Below are 19,162 nucleotides of genomic sequence, written 5' to 3'. Positions count from 1 at the left end.
CATAACCGTAGCAATAAATCATGAATACTGAATACAACTGACCCATAAAGCTCAGAAACAGATGTGGATCTCAACTTCCCTAAAGTTTAGGGTTATTTGGTTTCCAGTGTTTGGTACAACCCGTGATATAAAGGGAGATAAGAGACCAAAACTAGATGGAAACAAGAGGACAGTTGTGAACTTTAGATATGGATCCAAACTTTGCAAAGTTTGAACTGGGATTTTGGGTTATGTCTCTTGTGTTATGTGTATAAACCTAAGGATGAGAAAATACTGATCATGATAAAAATCCTCACAGGCATTTTAAATCATTTCAAAATCAGATATGTTACAATAATTTAAAACCCTCTGGAGGGTGAAGGTCTTTAATAGGACAGTGAAATTCCACATTAGATTGGCCTACATGAGAATAAATGGGCACAGCGCATCAATTGACTCCAGGCTCTTTGCATTTCATGGCATGTCCCAGAATAAAACATGGGAGAGAGGGACAAAAATGGCTTTTACCTGAAAAAGATGCCAGATGTAATTTTCTACCTCCTCTATATTTTAAGTGACAGAATTGCATTGCTTTCCTTACATTATTTCCAAAGTCAACAATAATGAACACATTTTACAAGAACTGGAAAAGAAGGTCTAGGGAGGGAAGGAGGTGATCAAATACTAAAACCAAACAATAATGATGGAGAAGTACAAAAGTACGACTTTGGAGATTTCTGTTAAGTCTGATGGAGGTTTCCAGCTTCATGTAAACATTTTCCTTTAAAAAAAGTAACCATAATGCATAATTAGCCTGTGGAACTCACTGCCAGAAGGTATCACTAGAGCCAAGAAGTTAGCAGAGAACTAGCCATTTATATGGACAAGGAGAACATTCACAGGTACTTTAAACAGGATAAATAATTAAGGGATCTAAACCCTTCTACTTCAAGGCATCAAGCCTGCTGGTTTAGATGTGGACATTTTTCCATTTCTATAGATTTTTACGAGAACTTCAATACTGTGCCTCAAATGACAGTTATACAATTAGTCCCACAGTAAGGATTTTTTTGGGGAGTGCTCAAAAGCAAATCAGAATCATTAGTAAGTATAGCATATGCACTGCTGTGTCACGTGCAGCCAGCATACATATACCCCATGTGTATCAATCACTCTTGCTGTAATCTAGGGAAAGATTTAGATGGGCTGAAATTTTGTATGCAATTTATACAAAGCTTTTCTATTTTTATGAGTCATTATGGACTCTAGCTACGAAATCTCTTAGCAGATCATTAAACAAACACAGCAGTCCTGCCACGTACCAGCGTTGTCCATTTCTACAGTGACCGATTCTCCACTCATGGGAAAAAGATTCAGTACATCTTCATACTTCCCTCGAGTCAAAAAAGTGTGACCAGAAAAGCGTATGGACGCTACCTCATCCTGGGTGCCAATACTGGAGACGTGCCACTGCACAATATCGTCATGGCAAAATCTAAGGATTTCAGTTCTGTCAGACATGTAGCCATTTATTGCTAAAACAAAGCACAAGATATGATATTACTGCACCTTAAAGCCTCACCAGCATGCAAGACGGTAAGCTAAATTCATGCCTTCAATGGAGTGACATCAGGGTTGGAACTGACACATCTTTGTATCTAGACAGAAAGATTATTGGCACTCTAATGAAATTGGACTGCAATCCAGTCACCTTCATTTGAAGGGACACCATTAGGTTTAAAAAAAAAAATCAAATATTAAAATAACCTCTGTTCCTAGTCACCCTATATTGGATTCAGGGTGAAAGAATTCAAATATATATTTTTTAAATTGTTTATTTTGTACATTTCTCTCAGCTAGCTAGCTGTGAAAACAGACTACGAGTCAATTTCACTTGTGTTTACTTTTCACTTTTGGGTTCTGCATTACTCACTGTATAACACAGGTCTGTGGGTGACCTGGGCCGGGTACACTGGGGAGGGTGAGAAATGGGCTCCTAATGCTTGTGCAATCATAGTCACCAGCTATTGTGGGAGGGCACATGCCTTCAGGACACATGCTCAGATTCACAAGCTAGAGTCAAACACTGGAAGAAACCCCAGAGGCTAGCGTTGCATCAGCAGTTTCTCTGGCTGCTCTGCTATCCTGTGTGTTACTGGACCACATGCTCCCTCCTGATTCCCTTGTGCTGTGGCTCTAAGGAGGCAGCTTTTCACAACTACATGCACTGAGGCCACACACAGGGCTGAGCAGCCAGGCTCCCCTCCCCACTGTCAAGTTAACAGATTCATTAACACTTACCAATTGCTTAGTGCCATGCTAATAGCTGCAGCTTGCTCCAAACCCAAAAGCATGCAGTACGAGGCATGCAGCTGCTTGGCTGACTTCTGGACTCTTCCCAACATCCCTCCCTTTAGTTCCCTCCTGATTCCTTCCCCCATCCACCCCAGGGCAAACAGATGCAGCATCATAGATTGTTCCTTGTCACCACCCCAGGAACCCTGCCAGCCCCTGCCCACTATAACCACTCACCCCCAGTATCCATTCCCCTCTACCAGGCTCTACGCAGACATTTACCAGAACCCCAGTCCCTCACCCAGGTACTCTACCTCTCTGTCTCCCACAATCACTGATACCTCCACCCCCCACCTCCAGGTGCTACCTCAATGGACTGCAGTTGGTGGCCCAGAAGCCCATGCAGGGCTGCTGAGACCACTCTCACTTCCCCTTCTCGGTTTACATTTGCCTGGCTCATGATGAGCTTGTTTGTGGCTAAGTTGCCCTATGAAATTCTGGAAATAGCAGATCCTTGAAGCCAGAACCAGAACTCTGCTCATTCGTGCTTTCAGCACACATCCATCCTTCAGCACACAATCTCAGGGCAGGGGCCACTTTCACTTCCCCTTGGGCTTAGTTTCCCACTCACTGTGCATTACGTTAGACCTGTAGAACTTGGGATCATCCCTTTTAACGCTGGAGGGGTTGCTGCAGTACTGCTTGATGTTATCCTCCAAGTACCAACTCTTGTTTTCATCAAACACGGCAAACACGGCCTGCTGCTCTACATCTGCCTTTTTCTGAAAAAGACAGCAGACACGGCAGGGTAAGTTTTGCAAGCAGCTAATTGATACATAGTGGGGTATATTAAGGGCCTAATCTTGCCACCCCTCCAGAGGCAAACTTCCCATTCAAGTGAACAGAAGCACAGTCCAGTGGTTAGAGCAAGGGACTGGGGTTCCGGACTCCTGGGTTCCATTCCTACCTCTGCAACTGACTCACGGGGTGACACTGGACCAGCTACTAGCATGGCTGCTATGAGCTGGGCTCCCCTTACTGGGGCACTTGTTGCTGTATGTGCAGGCGCTTTAGTCACTGCTTCCACTCACTAGTGGTTGGTGTCTGAGCCACTGCCAAAGTAGATTCCTTCTTTTGGCCCCATGGAGGGGAAGTGGAAGAAGAACTCTCCCAGCAACCCCCTTGAAATGCTTCTGGATCCCCAAAGTTTGGGGTTTCAGACCTAGGTTAAACCTATGATAGATTGGGGTCAGAACTTCCTCCCTTTCTCCCTGCATACCTTCAAACTTTGGGGAAATTTAGGGTGGTGTCTAGAACCAGGATTTTGCAATTTCTTGTCTTGGCAAACAAAGCACCATGAAAGAAATCACTAGCAGCCTGATCTTTCTAACCGAAAGCCCCAACGAGCACACTAAATCTGGGGCCAAATATGCCAACAGGCAGCTAAAAGCTATCACTGCAAGCAGCCCTTATAGAAAAGTCCTATCGAATTTAATAGAAAACAATCCCCTTATTTTAGGGTTTTTGACTCATCCTATAGAATTTAATGTCCCAACTAGGGAGTTCCTTTGGAGAAGTTCTTTGAACCACCCTACAGATCTCATACCTCATTACATTCTACAGGTTTTTAGACTGACTTCTACAGAAGCCTAGTGACCCGATCCCAGTTCAGTTCTAGAGGCCTTTTCTCTAAGGGATCAATCAATGAAACCAAATTCCCCTGTAGTTCAAACACTGCACACAGACAGGAGCCCCTTCCCCCCGCCCCCTCAGAGGTTGTACAACATGATCATACCTGCACACCCCTCTTGTCCAGTGCTTCACTTTTACAAATCAGAAGTGGGCCAATCAGTCCAGAGGCTATATCCCTGGTTACATCTACAGCACTGTGATATAATCTCGTTAGACACTGGGCATCCTGTGCAGTGGGCTGATCGGTGTCCACGATGCTCCATTTATACGTGTAGGTTTCCCCCGGTTGAACGGCTTTACTCAGAGTGCTGTTGTCTGAAGGAGAAATAAAATGAGAGAAACTTTATTAGGACTTACAAACTAGACCCAGATTCATGGCTGGTGTAAATTGGCATAGCTCTGATGAAGTCAGTGCACCTTCAGGCACTTGAAGTCCAATATGTACTTTGGGCAGGTCTACATTTCAAAAACAATTGAGTACGGGGACCTAGATACAGCATAGTTGTCCCTGCTAAGCTCCCATGTGCTAAATGGGAATTCTATCACTTACTTTAGAGACTTGTCATGAAGCTAAATGAATGATGCGTGTAAATCACTTTGAGATCCATGGATGAAAGGCACTACAGAAGGACAAAAAAACCTGTTGAACAAGGACTGTTCATATCTGGGGCAGAACATTCTATATTTTAATTGTGACATTTTAAGGTGACCGTGAACTGCACACTGTTGGGGAGGCAGATTGAGAAGGAATTGCCTTGGCTCTAAGCATACGTCCTGGCTAGAGCCAGCTCCATTCTATTTCTACAACAAACCTGCTACTCACTACATTCTTCCTATACCAAACCATCACCCATAAAACAGCATCTAATCAGTTGAAGTTAATGCTGCAGAAATAGAATCAAAGGACTGGAAAGGACCTTGAGAGGTCATCTAGTCCAGCCCCCTGTACTCATGACAGGACTAAGTAATATCTAAAACACCTGTCAGGCATGGTCATCTAACCTGCTCTTAAAAATCTCCAATGAAGGAGATTCCACAGCCTCCCTGGGCAGTTTATTCCAAGGTTTAACCACCCTGACAGTTTGGAAGTTTTTCCTAATGTCCAACCTAAACCTCCCTTGCTGCAATTTAAGCCCATTGCTTCTTGTCCTATCCTAAGAGTTTAAGGAGAACAAATTACCTCCCTCCTTGTAACAACCTTTTATGTACTTGAAAACTTATGTCCCCTCCTCAGTCTTCTCTTCTCCAGACTAAACAAACCCAATTTTTTCAATCTTCCCTCAAAGGTCATGTTTTCTAGACCTTTAGTCATTTCTGTTGCTCTTTTCTGGACTTTCTCCGATTTGTCCAGATCTTTTCTGAAATGTGGCACCCAGAACTGGACACAATACTCCAGTTGAGGCCTAATCAGCACACTGTAGAGCAGAAGAATTACTTCTTGTGTTTTGCTTACAACACTCCTGCTAATACATGCCAGAATGACGTTTGCCTTCTTTTGCAACAGTGTTACACGGTTGACTCATATTTAGCTTGGAGTGGGGGGTTTCCGCAGTACTCCTTCCTAGGCAGTCATTTCCCATTTTGTGTTTGCACAAGTGATTGTTCCTTTCTAAGTGGAGTACTTTCATTTGTCCTTATTGAATTTCATTCTAGTTACTTCAGACCATTTCTCCAGTTTGTCAGATCATTTCGAATTTTAATCGTATCCTCTAAAGCACTTGCAACCCCTCCCAGCTTCGTATCAGCCACAAACTTTATAAATATTGTGGCAAATTACCGGCACTATTATGACCTCCTGCCCTCTCTCCGCTTGGGCCAAGTTTCTCCCAATCCCTTGCGCCTGTAGAGTCCCTCTGGTCTGCGCAAGCCGGGTTTCCCTTTATCTAGGGTCTTGGTCTTCTGGCCCGCCACAGCACTTCTTCAAACTGCTCTCCTCCAAACTGCTCTCCACTCCTACCCCAAACCTCTCTGCTTCAACTCCTTCAAACTGTTTTCCTACAAACTGCTCTCTGCTCCAACACCAAACCACTCCGCTTCAACTCCTCCAACTGTCTGATTGAAGCAGGGGGGGGGGTTAATCAGGTGACTGGCTTCAGCTGCTCTAATTGGTTTAATTGGTTTCAGGTGCTCTAATCTGTAGCAGCCTCTCTTCCCTCTACAGGGAATAAGACTCTCCTCATCCTGGGGCTTACATATCTCCCATCGATCACTCTCCTGCTGCCCTCTGGCCATGCTATATCACAATATACTCTCTCTTCCATTATCTAAATCACTGATGAAGATATTGAATAGAACCAGACCCCACTTGATACGCCCTTCCATCTTGACTGCAAACTACTGTGCTTGCTGTCTGACTCATACAAAAAGAAGTGCAATCACATCTTTCCGGTCTTTGAACAAATCCGCTGACTCTCCCATTCTTTCCAGGAATCAGGAAATAAAATGTCCCCTCTTCCTTCTCTAAAGCCTTCCATGGACTGGCTACAGCTTATTTCATAGCCCCTAACTTCTGTGTAGTCTCTCGTTTGCTCGCCCAGCATGAGCATCCTCACTATCCAAGATTGTGGATACACAGTCTTGCCACTGTTGATGACTTTTCCTGCTGCTACTTCTGCTCTTTCTGTATCTCTCAGCCTCATCTCATTTCAGATCACAGCAGAAAACATTTCTCTTTTTCCCTTAGCTATTCTTCTTAATATTTTCTAATATTTCTTCTCCTCCGTTACTATTTAACCATGCAAAGAATATGAAGATATAGTGTACTTGGACTTTCAGAAAGCCTTTGACAAATCCCTAACCAAAGGCAAAGTAAGCAGTCGTGGGATAAGAGGGAAGGTCCTCTCCTAGATCAGTAACTAATTAAAAGATAGGAAATACAGGGTAGGGATAAAGGGTCTGTTTTCACAACAGAGAAAGGTAAATAGCGGGTTCCCGCAAGGATCTGTATTGGGAAATGTGTTCAACTTATTCATAAATGATCTGGAAAAGGGGGTGAACAGAAAGGTGGCAAAATTTGCAGCTACACAAAAGCACTCAAATCAGTTAAGTACAAAACTGACTGAATAGTGATAAAGAGATCTCACTAAACTGGGTGACTGGGCAACAAAATGGCAGATTAAGTTCAATGTTGATAAATACAAAATAATACACATCGGAAAAAATAATCCCAACTATATATACAAAATGACGGGGTCTAAATTAGCTGTTACCACTTCAGAAGGATCTTGGAGTCAACATGGTTAGTTCTCTGAAAACATCCACTCAATGTGCAGCAGTCAAAAAAGCGAACAGAATGTTAGGAACCATTAGGAAAGGGATAGATATTAAAACAGAAAATATCATACTGCCACTATATAAATCCGTGATACACCCATATCTTAAACTGTGCAGTTCTGGTCACCTTGTCTCAAAAAAGATATCGCAGATTTGGAAAAGGTGGAGAGAACAGCAACAAAAATGATGAGGGGTACGGAAAAGCTTCCGTAGGAGCAGAGATTAAAAAGACTGGGACTGTTCAGCTTAGAAAAGGGACAACTAAGGGGGGAATATGATAGAAGTCTATAAAATCATGCATGGTGAGGAGAAAGTGAAGAGGGAAGAGTTATTTACTCCTTCACATAACACAAGAACTAACGATCACCCGATGAAATTAATAGGCAGCAGGTGTAAAACAAAAGTACTACTTTGCCCAACACACAGTCAACCTGTGGAACTCAATGTCAGGGGATGCTACGAAGGCCAGAAGTATAACTGGGCTCAAAAAATAATTAGATAAGAATATGGAGGACAGGTTGGTCCATCGATGGCTATTAGCCAAAATGGTCAGGGTCCCAACCCCATGCTCCAATTACCAGAAGCTGGGACTGTACGACAGGGGACGGATCACTGGAAATTGCCCTATTCTGTTCATTCCCTTTGAAGCATCTGGTACCGGCCACTGTCAGACAGGATACGAAGCTAGATGGACCATTGGTCTGACCCAGTATGGCTGTTCTTATGTTATGTTGGGTGAGATCCTTGGCTGGTGTAAACTGACATTAGCTCATTGAAGTCGAGGAACACGTCCACACAGGTTTTTTTTAAAAATAGTGCTGCTTAGCATATTTACATTTTATTTTTCACCTGTAGATCTCAAAGCACTTTACAAAAGTGGTCATTTAACATAATCCCCATTTTACCAATGGGGAAAATGAGGCACGGAGAAGAGATGCAACTTACCCAAAATCACACAGCAGGTCAGTGGCACAGCTGGGAACAAAACCCAGGTCTCCCACTCCTGTGCCCTAATCAATTACATGACCCCCTAAAGGCAAAGCGAGAGACCCTAAACAAAATAACACTTTTGATATTGTGCAAATGTGAACAGTTTCTGACCTGTGGAATCCAGGGGGTCAGTGGCTCCTTCTGCATCCTTTGAAAGCGTCACTCCATGGAGGTAAATGCTGTAGGGTCGACTGGCCATATTTTTGAACACAATCTACGTAGATATGAAGATGAAGAAAGTATGAGTTCAGCATTCAGTGAACCCTGGTCTGGGTACATTGCTACAAATCCCAGTGAGAGCGAAACTTGCAGATTTCAGCACCGAAAGTGCTCAGGGGAAGAAACGCTCCTTCAAAGAAAAATCTGGTGACGTTAAACCAGAAGTTCTACTGCAACATGAACATTTGTGGAGCCCACGGATTGGGGTTGCTCTTTTTCTGCCTGGTCTCAGGCGGCTGATGAGAACGCCGTCCTCAGGAGATCTTCCCACACTGCCAGGCACACAAAGCCATGGAGAGTGCTGAGCCACAGATTGGAATCACTGGGATCCCTTAAAAACAATGAGGAGTCCTTGTGGCAACTCCCATCTTTTCATGGGCTGTATATTTATACCTGCTTACTGTATTTTCCACTCCATGCAGCTGATGAAGTGGGATATATCCCACGAAAGCTTACGCCCAAATAAATTTGTTAGTCTCTAAGGTAGAGATTATGGGTTCATAAAGTTCAGACAGATCCAAACTTCCCCACAGTTCAGGTGTGTTTGGAGTTGGGGTTTTAGACCAGCTATTTTAAATGTTCTTTACAAAAATCAATGCAAAGTTAAGATTGATAAACCCACCACCCAAAGTCAGGGATGGCAGATACAAGATTGCAAACTTAAACTTAACTCTGTCCCCTTGTGCTCATACCTTCAAATATGGCCACTCTTTGTATCATTACACATTATCTGACAAAGAATACAACACAAGCTGTTTCTTGTTTATAGTAAGTTAGTTTACATTTACAGTAAGTTACACCACAGTACATACAGTCTTTGTATTTGGCCCTCGCCACTTACCTTGATTATGTCTCTAACCTGAGCTCTGATAATAGGGCCCAAAATTCCCATTTCCTTGGGCCGGGGAGTCTCCAGACGCTTATTGAAGTTGGCATCTGCATACTGCCTGAAAACAGCCTTTTTATACTTCTTCCCAATGAGATTTGAGAAGTTGTCCAAGTACTGAGCTTTATATTGCCTTAAAAAAAAAAAAGGGAAAAAGTGTCAATAATATCTTCTTAATGGTGAGAGCCACTAGATGGTAGAATACTCTCCCAGGGGAAATAGCAGAAGCCCCATTGCATGGGAAAAAACAGATCTAGATTAGACACAGCTCTATAAAATAGATTATTATGATTTGTGCTACAGTAGCAGCTAGAGACCCAACCAAGGCCAGGGTTCTCATTGTGCTAGACACTATATAAACACATAGTATGAGAGAGCTTCCAATCGAAATTTTCAAGACAAACAAAGGAGGGGAGAGAGGAAGTATTACGTCTCCCATTTTACAAATAGGAAAAGGAGGCACAGAGGGACTGAGTGACTTGCCCAAGGTGTCACAGTCTGTGGCAGAGCCAGGAATTGAACTCTGATATCCTGAATCCAAATCAAGAGACTTGACTTAATCAATGTTACATCAAGGTTTCAAAGACAGTGGAATTCCCAATGATGGCTAAGAATAGGTAGCATTCATGAAATGAGGTGTGCAGTTGTGGTTTAGCCATGAACTGTGGCTGTTTTGTACATGGACCCTTTTGAGAAAGGCTGTAGAAGCATGATAACAGCAAAGGTAAGATTTATTCCCCTCACTCTCTTCCTTTCCTTCTCCTCTCAATCCTCTCCCTCTCTTCTGGTGCATCCTGGGAATTGTAATTCCTGAACTCAAAGCTACAGGAGCCACCTAGGAACAAATTTACAAACACACACTGTGATAGCTATCTGCATCTAACTAAATACAACACACCTTCCCCCTTTAGAATAACCATTGTAAAACTTCAGTCACTTCCAGACCATCACTTGAGTCCAGTAACAAAGTCTTCCAATCTTTTAGGCAGTTTCTTTTGTCTCACACTTCTCCTAATACCCGGAGAGGCAGGAACAAGATCGGGTAGTGGAGTAATTCCTACTACTATAGATTGTCCATCGTTATTATTGGTGTCATCAACGTTCTCTGGTCCAAGGTGGAAATCAGCATTCTCTTCTTCAGCTGCTGGCTGATGAGCTGTGGAGAATCTCAAAGTGTTCTATTTCTTTTGATCTATTAATCCAGCAGAATCTTCTCAGCTTTCTGTTATCTGCAAAGGAAAGGAATATCTTGAACGTTCTTTTTTGACTTTGTATGACAGCTTCACACGAACAAGATCTCCAATTTCAAATTTGTGAGGTTTAGCACCTTACAGTATACACACTGCCTATATTTCTCCTGTTTGTTCTTAACACATTCAGGATTAGTTTCATCAGAAGGTTTGGTTGAAAAAGGAGAACATGTAGGCCCTTGACAGGTAGTAAATCATTTACCAGCCTTGTGTCCTCTTAACAGTTCAAAGGGTAATACTCCTGGTGTTAATTGTGGAGTGGTCCCGTAAGCAAACAGTGTTTCATGTAAAGCTTCTTTCCCTGGTCAAGTAGACCACTGGCTCTTGGATGGTATAAAGAAACCGTTTTGCGTTTGATACCACTGCTAATGAGGTAGTGTTGCATTTCAGCAGAAGTTATTTGCATTCCATTGTCAGCTACCAATTCCTTGGGAAACCCTTCTCGGGCAAAAACTGATGACATTAAACTTATTTACTATTTCAGCGGTAACCTTACCAGTGAATGTAACTTGTGGCCAATTTGAATGATAGTTTACCATTCCTATGACAAACCTCTGTGTAACAGGCTGATCTTCAAATGCTCCCATTAGGTCAGGAGCCAGTTTCTCCCATGGACAATTGGGATCAAGAACTGGTGTGAGAAGGAGGCCGAAGGTTTTCTCAAAAAACCAAAAAAACCAGGAGTACTTGTGGTACCTTAGAGACTAACAAATTTATTTGAGCATAAGCTTTCGTGGGCTACAGCCCACTTTTTCGGATGCATATAGAATGGAACATATAGTGAGGAGATATATATACACACATACAGAGAGCATGAAAAGGTGGGAGTTGTCTTGCCAACTCTGAAAGGCCAATTAAGTAAGAGGGGAAAAAACAATTTTTGAAGTGATAATCAAGATAGCCCAGTACAGACTGGTTGATAAGAAGTGTGAGAGTACTTACATGGGGCGATAGAGACTGGGAATGGCTGAGCCATTACAAACATTGAATCTATTTAAGCTTAAGTTGATTGTATCTAATTTGCATATCAATTCAAGCTCAGAAGTTTCTCGTTAGAGTCTGTTTTTGAAGCTTTTTTGTTGCAAAATTGCCACCTGCAGGTCTGTCATTGAATGACCAGACAGGCTAAAGTATTCTCCTACTGGTTTTTGAATGTTAGGATTCCTGATGTCAGATTTGTGTCCATTAATTCTTTTGCGTAGGGACTGTCCGGTTTGGCCAATGTACATGGCAGAGGGGCATTGCTGGCACAGGATGGCATATATCACATTGGTAGATGTGCAGGTGAACGAGTCCCTGATGCCATGGCTGATGTGATTAGGTCCTATGATGATATCACTTGAATGGATATGTGGGCAGAGTTCGCAGCGGGCTTTGTTGCAAGGATAGGTTCCTGGGTCAGTGTTTTTGTTCAGTGATGTGTTGTTGCTGGTGAGTATTTGCTTCGGGTTGGGGGGTTTCTGTAAGCGAGGACAGGTCTGTCTCCCAAGATCTGTGAGAGTGAGGGATCATCTTTCAGGATAGGTTGTAGATCTTTGATGATGCGCTGGAGAGGTTTTAGTTGGGGACTGAAGGTGACAGCTAGTGGTGTTCTGCTATTTTCTTTGTTGGGCCTGTCTTGTAGGAGGTGACTTCTGGGTACTCGTCTGGCTCTGTCAATCTGTTTTTTCACTTCAGCAGGTGGGTATTGTAGTTTTAAGAATGCTTGATAGAGATCTTGTAGGTGCTTGTCTCTGTCTGAGGGATTGGAGCAAATGCGGTTGTATCTTAGGGCTTGTCTATACTTATGCGCTGGTTCGGCGGCAGGCAATCGAACATCTGGGTTCGATTTATCGTGTCTTGTCTGGACGCGATAAATCGAACCCAGAAGTGCTCCCCGTCGACTCCGGTAATCCTGCTCAGCGCGAGGAGTACACGGAGTCGACGGGGGAGCCTGCCTGCTGCGTCTGGACCGCGGTATATTCGAACTAAGGTACGTTGACTTCAGCTACGTTATTCATGTAGCTGAAGTTGCGTACCTTAGTTCGAATTGGGGGGTTAGTGTAGACCAGGCCTTAGAGCTTGGCTGTAGACAATGGATCGTGTGGCGTGTCCTGGATGGAAGCTAGAGGCATGTAGGTAAGTATAGCGGTCAGTAGGTTTCCGGTATAGGGTGGTATTTATGTGACCATCGCTTATTAGCACAGTAGTGTCCAGGAAATGGACCGCTTGTGTGGACTGATCTAGGCTAAGGTTGACACTTCTAGGACAAGCCATGTAATTCTTGATTATTTCCGCAACTTGCTTGTCCATCCCTGGCCACCAGAAGTCTTATCGCAGTTGTCTTTTGGTTAGGCTCATCTCCATATGTCCTCCATGTGACAGATGAATTAATCGTTCTCTCAGAAGTGTAGGCACAACAAGATGGTTAATTCTCAAAACCCATTCATTTACAAAGGACAGCTCATGTGACATGTCTATATGGTTCCAAGTGTTCTGGTATCATTGTCATGTAAGACCATCTATGGTCTATGTAAGTCTTTAGGTCCTTGTGATGGGGTGTGCGCCCCACACTGAAACTGCAAGAGTTGCATTAGGTCAGGTGGGCCCAATCAGCTAATTAGGTTGTAAACAAGGGAGCTTTGGGTTGGAGGTAGCTAATCAGAGAGAAGCTCATTTGTGAGAGAGAGGTGGGGCTTCTACAAAAGACAGGAAATTAGCAGGGAGATATGCGCAGTCACTTCCCGGGAGAAGGGAGATGTGGCTGGGGCTACAGAGGCAGGTAGCCTATGGTTACTCCCTGGGAGGAGGAAGTGAAGGGACTGGCAAATCCAGAGGAGGGGGGCAGGCCAGGAGATATGAAAGCGACTCAGGGAAAGGCAGCAAGGTGCAGGGAACTGATCTTGGCTGTTGTGTAGCGAGTCCCTGAGCCGGAATCTGAAGTAAAGGATGGGCCCAGGTTCCCCCGACCAGCCACTGCAGGAACGGCACCATGAGCTAATGAAGCGGAAGACTGCTGGAGAGCAGGAACATTGATACACTCCAGCACCTAGAAGGGGAAACCACAATAGTGACCTAGCCAGAGGGCTGAGTCACAAAGAGGACGCTGCAGCTCCTGGAAGCGGTGGGGGCTGCAGAGGAGAAACTGACAGGGTGTAATTGCCAGGAGGGGCATTGGGCTGACTGAGCTAATCCCCAGGACTGCCATGAAGTGGCGCCATGCAGCGGTGAGTACAGCAACCCCATCACAGTCCTGAAGTACCTGGTCTTCTCTCATGGCTGTTACCCACTCTGAGATTGAGTTGTAGCAGAAATTTGTGCAAGGACAATCTCTTCATCATCTGTCTCTACTGCACCCTCATGGTAAGATATGGGCAGGCAAGACAGAATCGGCAGTGGTGGTGTTGACTCCTGGAAGATACACTGTCAGCAAATCAAAGTCCATTAGTTTGGTGGCCCATTTGGCAATTCTTGGAGTTGCTTTTCCAGAACCTTATGTGGTGAATAAAAATAAGCTGAAAGAGGCTTATGATCAGATCTTAAGATAAATCTCCCACCACCCCATAAGTAAGTTCTGAAGTGTCTTACTGCCCAGAAACATGCCAGAACTTCTCTCTCAATGAAAGAATAAGATTTTTCAGAATCAGTCAGGGCTCCGGAGGCAAATGCAATAGTGACTCCTGTCCATTTTTAAGCTGAGTCAAGACAGCACCAAGACCTTACTCACAAACTACTGTTGTGACAATTATTTGTTTCACAGAATCAAAAGGGCTTAAAGCTGGGATGGTGGACATTGCATATTTGATCTGGTTAAAGCTGTTCTTGTACACTTCAACCCATTCAGACCTTATATGTCCTTTTTTAGGAGAGGACTCAATGGAACTACTTTCACAGCAAACTTCTTTATAAACTTTGGATGGTATTTGCATAATCCAAAGAAGGACTGAAGATTGTCCTTTTTGTCAGGCTGTGGTGCATCACAAACGGCTTTCGCTAGGTCTGGTTTTGGTTGTATGCCATTCTGAGAGATTCTATGTCCTGGACAGGTCACTGAGTTGGTACGGAGTTGACATTTCTTCCTGCTAATGGTAAATCTGTATCAAAGTTTTTCTAGAAGCTTTTTTAGCATGCCATCATGTTCAGATTCATCTTTGCCATACTTACTTGCAAGATGACATTCTAATGTAACGCCCATTCTCTCGCCAAAGATTGCATGCATCATTCTCTGGGATACTGGTGCTGCAGAGTCTAATCCCAAACAACAACGTCCTTTTGAATTGGAAAAAACCTTCTGCAGTGATGAAAGCTGTGTATTTGCGGGATTTTTCCATTAAGGGGACCTGGTGGTAAGCCGAGCATAAATCAAGAGTCATAAAGACTCTTGCCTCCTTCAAGGTGAGCAGCATTTCACTGATGTTGGATAGGAGGATGACAATACACAACTATGCTGGAGTTTAAATTTCTCAAGTCCACATACATGTGAATAGCACCATTGGGCTTCGTGGTGAGAATGATAGGAGAAACCCATTCTGATTAATCAACTGGTTCAATTGTATCTGCTTTACGTCATTTCAGAATCTCCTCGAGTGGTTGTCTCACTGCAACTGGTATGTTTTGCATTTTATGTTGTACAGGCACCACATTATATTGTAGCTGCATCTTGTGCTTGAACTTTTTTTGCAACACCTTCAGTATCTGTGAAAACTTCTGGAAAGTCTGATTCCCATGCCCCAAGTGATCCGCTTGTAGATATTTAAGTTTCTGCAGATGGATTGGGGCTGTTCCTGACCAGCTTCTTCTCCCCACAGATCCAGGAGATTGAACACCTCCTGTGTAGTACAGTCAGGAGTGTGCCTGCAACATGTAGCCAGCATGGTCAGTTGCTAGATGAGCTCTCCAAGCTGGGCAACCAGGAAATGGAATTCCAAAAATTCATGGGGCTTTTAAGGGGAGGGGCAGCTTCCTGCATACGTCCAGTGGAGTTCAAAACAGTGAGAGGTCAAGGAGGGGCATTGTGGGACACCTCCTGAGGCCATTAAGTTGATGTAAGTAACGCAGTGTCTACACTGACACTGCATCAACCTAACTACATCAACCTTGACTCTACGCTGCTCATGGAGGTGGAGTTTATTTGGCACAGCAGGGCAGTTACTTCAGCGGGATTGAAATTTAAGGGTAGACACTTCCATAGTTAGGTCAACGTAAGATGCCTTGCATCGACCTATCTCTGTAATGTAGACCAGGCCTAACTTGAGGCTCTGGCACTGAGAGTGAAATACCTGTGCCTTGGGGTTATCTGACCTGGGCCCAGCCCAGGGATAGGCTGCGTGAATTCGTCAATTTAACAGATGAAATGATCAGAGATCAAATTGTCATGAAGACAACAAGGTCCCCCAAGATTTGTGAACAACTCCCCATGGTAAAAGGCCTTACCTTGGAGAAAACCACAGAAGCTGCCTGACAATTGGAAAGCACCATCCACCGTGTTAAATCACTTTCTGCAACATCAGATGTCTTCCAGCCTACAGGTTAATACAGTCTGACACAAGACTGCAACCTGCAAAGCTCCTAAATCTACATTCTTTATTCCCAACCAACTCTACACTCTGCTATTTGCCAACTCCCAACCTACCCCAGAGACATACCCCAGAGGTTATGGTGGGTCTACTATCCCAATCAGTGACTATTTTACAGCTACCATAGAGTATAAAAGCAGTAATCCCAAAAGGGGGGAAAAAAAAAATCCATGTAGCCCGAAAGGGAGTTTCTGTTTTAGGATGGAATTGCAAAGGGGGCTTCAAATAATATTAGATCTGAATAGTACAGAACATGTCCTTCAAATTGGGAGAAAAAGGGCTACACAAGGGACCCACAGCAGTGCTGTGCGAATGCCAAGGAGCTGCAGCAGGTGTACCAGAAGGCAAGGGAGGCCAACAATTGCTCTGGTGTGGAGCTGCAGACCTGCCGCTTTTACAAAGAGCTGCATTCTATCCTTGGTGGAGAACCCACCACCACCCTCAAGAGCCCTGAGGATTCTTTGGAGGAGCCTGAGTCACAGCTTCCTTCTCCTCCTTATATGGCTGAGCTGCTCCGCTGGTGGGGATGGAGAGACCCCCCCGCCGCCTCCCCAGGCCACATTTTTCAGTTAAGAGGATCACTGATCACAGTTCCACAGTACATGGAATCAACAATAGCTGAACAGGCAATTTAGAAATCGGGGCAGTCTGCATCAATATTGTAATTTTGAACAGCGAGGAGGAGGAGGAGGAGCATGGGGACAGGCGACCAAGGTATCCAGCGGCGCAGCAAGCCAGGACACGTTTTTGAGTCCTGCGCAGTCCAGCTAGTCCCTACGGTCCAACACAGGTGAGCCTGATGCAGGGGAAGGAATGTCTCGTGAGTATGCAGTTTGCTTTGAAATTGCAGGGATGGAACGCCCAAAGTTGCAGGACACGTCTGTTGATTTATTCTATTTTACTTATGCTAGGTGAGGTAATGAAGCAACCAATAGAGGTAAAGTTACTATCTGCTTTTCATCCCCCTCTAGAGTTAGGCAGAGGGTCCCTGCAGAACAGTTTGTGCGCATCAGGATGTCCTGTGCATCCTCCATAGAGATAGTCAGGAAACGTCTCTGGATGTAGTGTGCAGGCCTCTGCCAAAGGTTTCTGGGGAGGGCTTCCTTATTCTTCCGCTGCGATAGGACACTTTCCTACGCAACTCAGCGATTACTATAGCCGGAACCATTGCAGCACACGGCCCTGGTTTGCAGCCAGACGCCTGCAGGATCTGTTCCCTTCCAGCCTCCATTACCCTCAGGAGTGAGATATCAGCTAAAATCTCCACCGCCTGTGGAAAACAGTGCCAGTATATTGCGTTCAATTGCCCTATATGCATACACTCATGCCTGTGAGCTATCCCCCTTCATTCTGCCCCACCCCCTTTCCTTTCATGGTTGTACTCACTATGGCTGGACTGCAGCCGGGCTGTATCAATCGCAAGGAAAAATGAGAACCTAGTGCTTGCATCTTGTGTGGATGAAAGGGAGTGAGTTCAGTATACCAAGTTTCCATTTATCTCATGAACACACCCACAACAGTACCTCTGTGCATTGTACCCTTTGCGGTTAGAAATGTGGCCTTGGGTAGGGTTACCATATTTAAAAAATAAAAAAAAGAGGACACTCCATGGTCTCTGGCCCCACCCCTACTACTGCGTTGGGGAAGCCGGCGCTTCCCCAACGCAGCTGGAGCCTGGGATTGGAAGCGCCCAGCGGGGGGCGCAGGGTCTGGAGGCTGCCCGGCAAACCCATGAAGCCGGTAGCGCTTGGGCTTCAGGCAGCCCCCTTGCCTCCGGACCCTGAGCCGCCAGAGCAGAGCAGCTGGAGCCCGGGAAGGAAAGTGCCTGGCCAGCGGCTCGGGGTCTGGAGGCACGGGGGCTGCCCGAAGCCAGTAGCGCTCGGGCAGCTTGGCTCTTAAACAGAGCCAAAGAGTCAGGGGAGGATCAGAGCAGCTGGAGCCCGGGAGGGGAAGCGCCCAGCCGGGGGCGCAGGGTCTGGAGACTGCACGGCAAACCATGAAGCCAGTAGCGCTCGGGCTTCGGGCAGCCCCCATGCCTCCGGACCCTGCGCCCCCAGCCGGGCACTTCCCCTCCCAGGCTCCAGCTGCTGTGCTCCTCCCCGACTCTTCGGCTCTGTTTAAGAGCCAAGCTGCCCGAGCCAGCGCTACAGGCTTCAGGCAGCCCCCTTGCCTCCAGACCCTGCGCCGCCGGAGCAGAGCAGCTGGAGCCGGGGAGGAGAAGTGCCCGTCCGGGGGCGCAGGGTCCGGAGGCATGGGGGCTGCCCGAAGCCGGTAGCACTGGGGCAGCCCGGCTCTTAAACAGAGCCAAAGTCTGAGTCCGGGGAGGAGCAGAGCAGCCGCGGGAGGGGAAGTGCCTGGCCGGTATTTTTCCCGGACATGTTCGGCTTTTTGGCAATTCCCCCCGGATGGGGGTTTGATTGCCGAAAAGCCGGACATGTCCGGGAAAAACCGGACGTATGGTAACCCTAGCCTTGGGGGGTCTCTCCATCCACAGCAGCGGAGCAGCTCAGCCAGATAAGAAGGAGAAGGAAGATGAGGGATGGAATGTTCCAAGAGATCCTGCAAACCTCTGCTGCTCTGGATACCAAGCCCGGGGCTTGGATGTTCACCCTCGCGGACAGCAGCCCAGGAATAGAGCAGAGAGGAGAAAGGTGCAGGAAAAGGACAGACGTGCAGCAGGAGATGCTAGTGCTTCTCAAGCAGCAAACAGACATGCTGCAGACTCTCGTTGACCTTCAGGTTCAACCATCTTGTGCTCGCCTCCTTCTGCAGCCCATAGAGAACTGCATTCTGGGACCTCTGGAGCCACTGCACTTATCCTTCCACACCACCCTGGAGAATCACAGCTGCACATACACCAACCGGGTCTCTCACAGGTCAGTGTATGTGTTTCTGAAATGGAAATGACTGTTCTTTCCCCTCCAAAAGTTCTTTTCCCTTTATTTCAGTTTTATTCAATTATAATTTTTTCTCTATTTGCCTGGGTATGGAATAAACGTCTATTTTTGGCAACTTGGTGGATT

The 19,162-nt window shown here is 45.4% G+C and overlaps 1 protein-coding gene across 1 annotated transcript in view; it reads right to left on the bottom strand.

Moving 5' to 3' along the window:
* LOC101941765 (coagulation factor V-like) overlaps positions 1 to 19,162 on the bottom strand; it is a 65,711-nt gene that overhangs the window by 26,213 nt on the left and 20,336 nt on the right. Inside the window, exons 8-12 of the mRNA XM_065573709.1 lie at positions 9,290 to 9,467; positions 8,341 to 8,443; positions 4,070 to 4,281; positions 2,906 to 3,056; positions 1,302 to 1,514 (exon numbers count right to left, since the gene is read on the bottom strand). Coding sequence (XP_065429781.1) covers positions 1,302 to 1,514; positions 2,906 to 3,056; positions 4,070 to 4,281; positions 8,341 to 8,443; positions 9,290 to 9,467 — 857 coding nt within the window. The remainder of the gene's footprint in view (positions 1 to 1,301; positions 1,515 to 2,905; positions 3,057 to 4,069; positions 4,282 to 8,340; positions 8,444 to 9,289; positions 9,468 to 19,162) is intronic.

Source organism: Chrysemys picta, chromosome 1, assembly GCF_011386835.1.
Source record: "Chrysemys picta bellii isolate R12L10 chromosome 1, ASM1138683v2, whole genome shotgun sequence".
Lineage (NCBI taxonomy): Eukaryota > Metazoa > Chordata > Testudines > Emydidae > Chrysemys > Chrysemys picta.
This window is presented reverse-complemented; position numbering and strand designations above follow the sequence as displayed.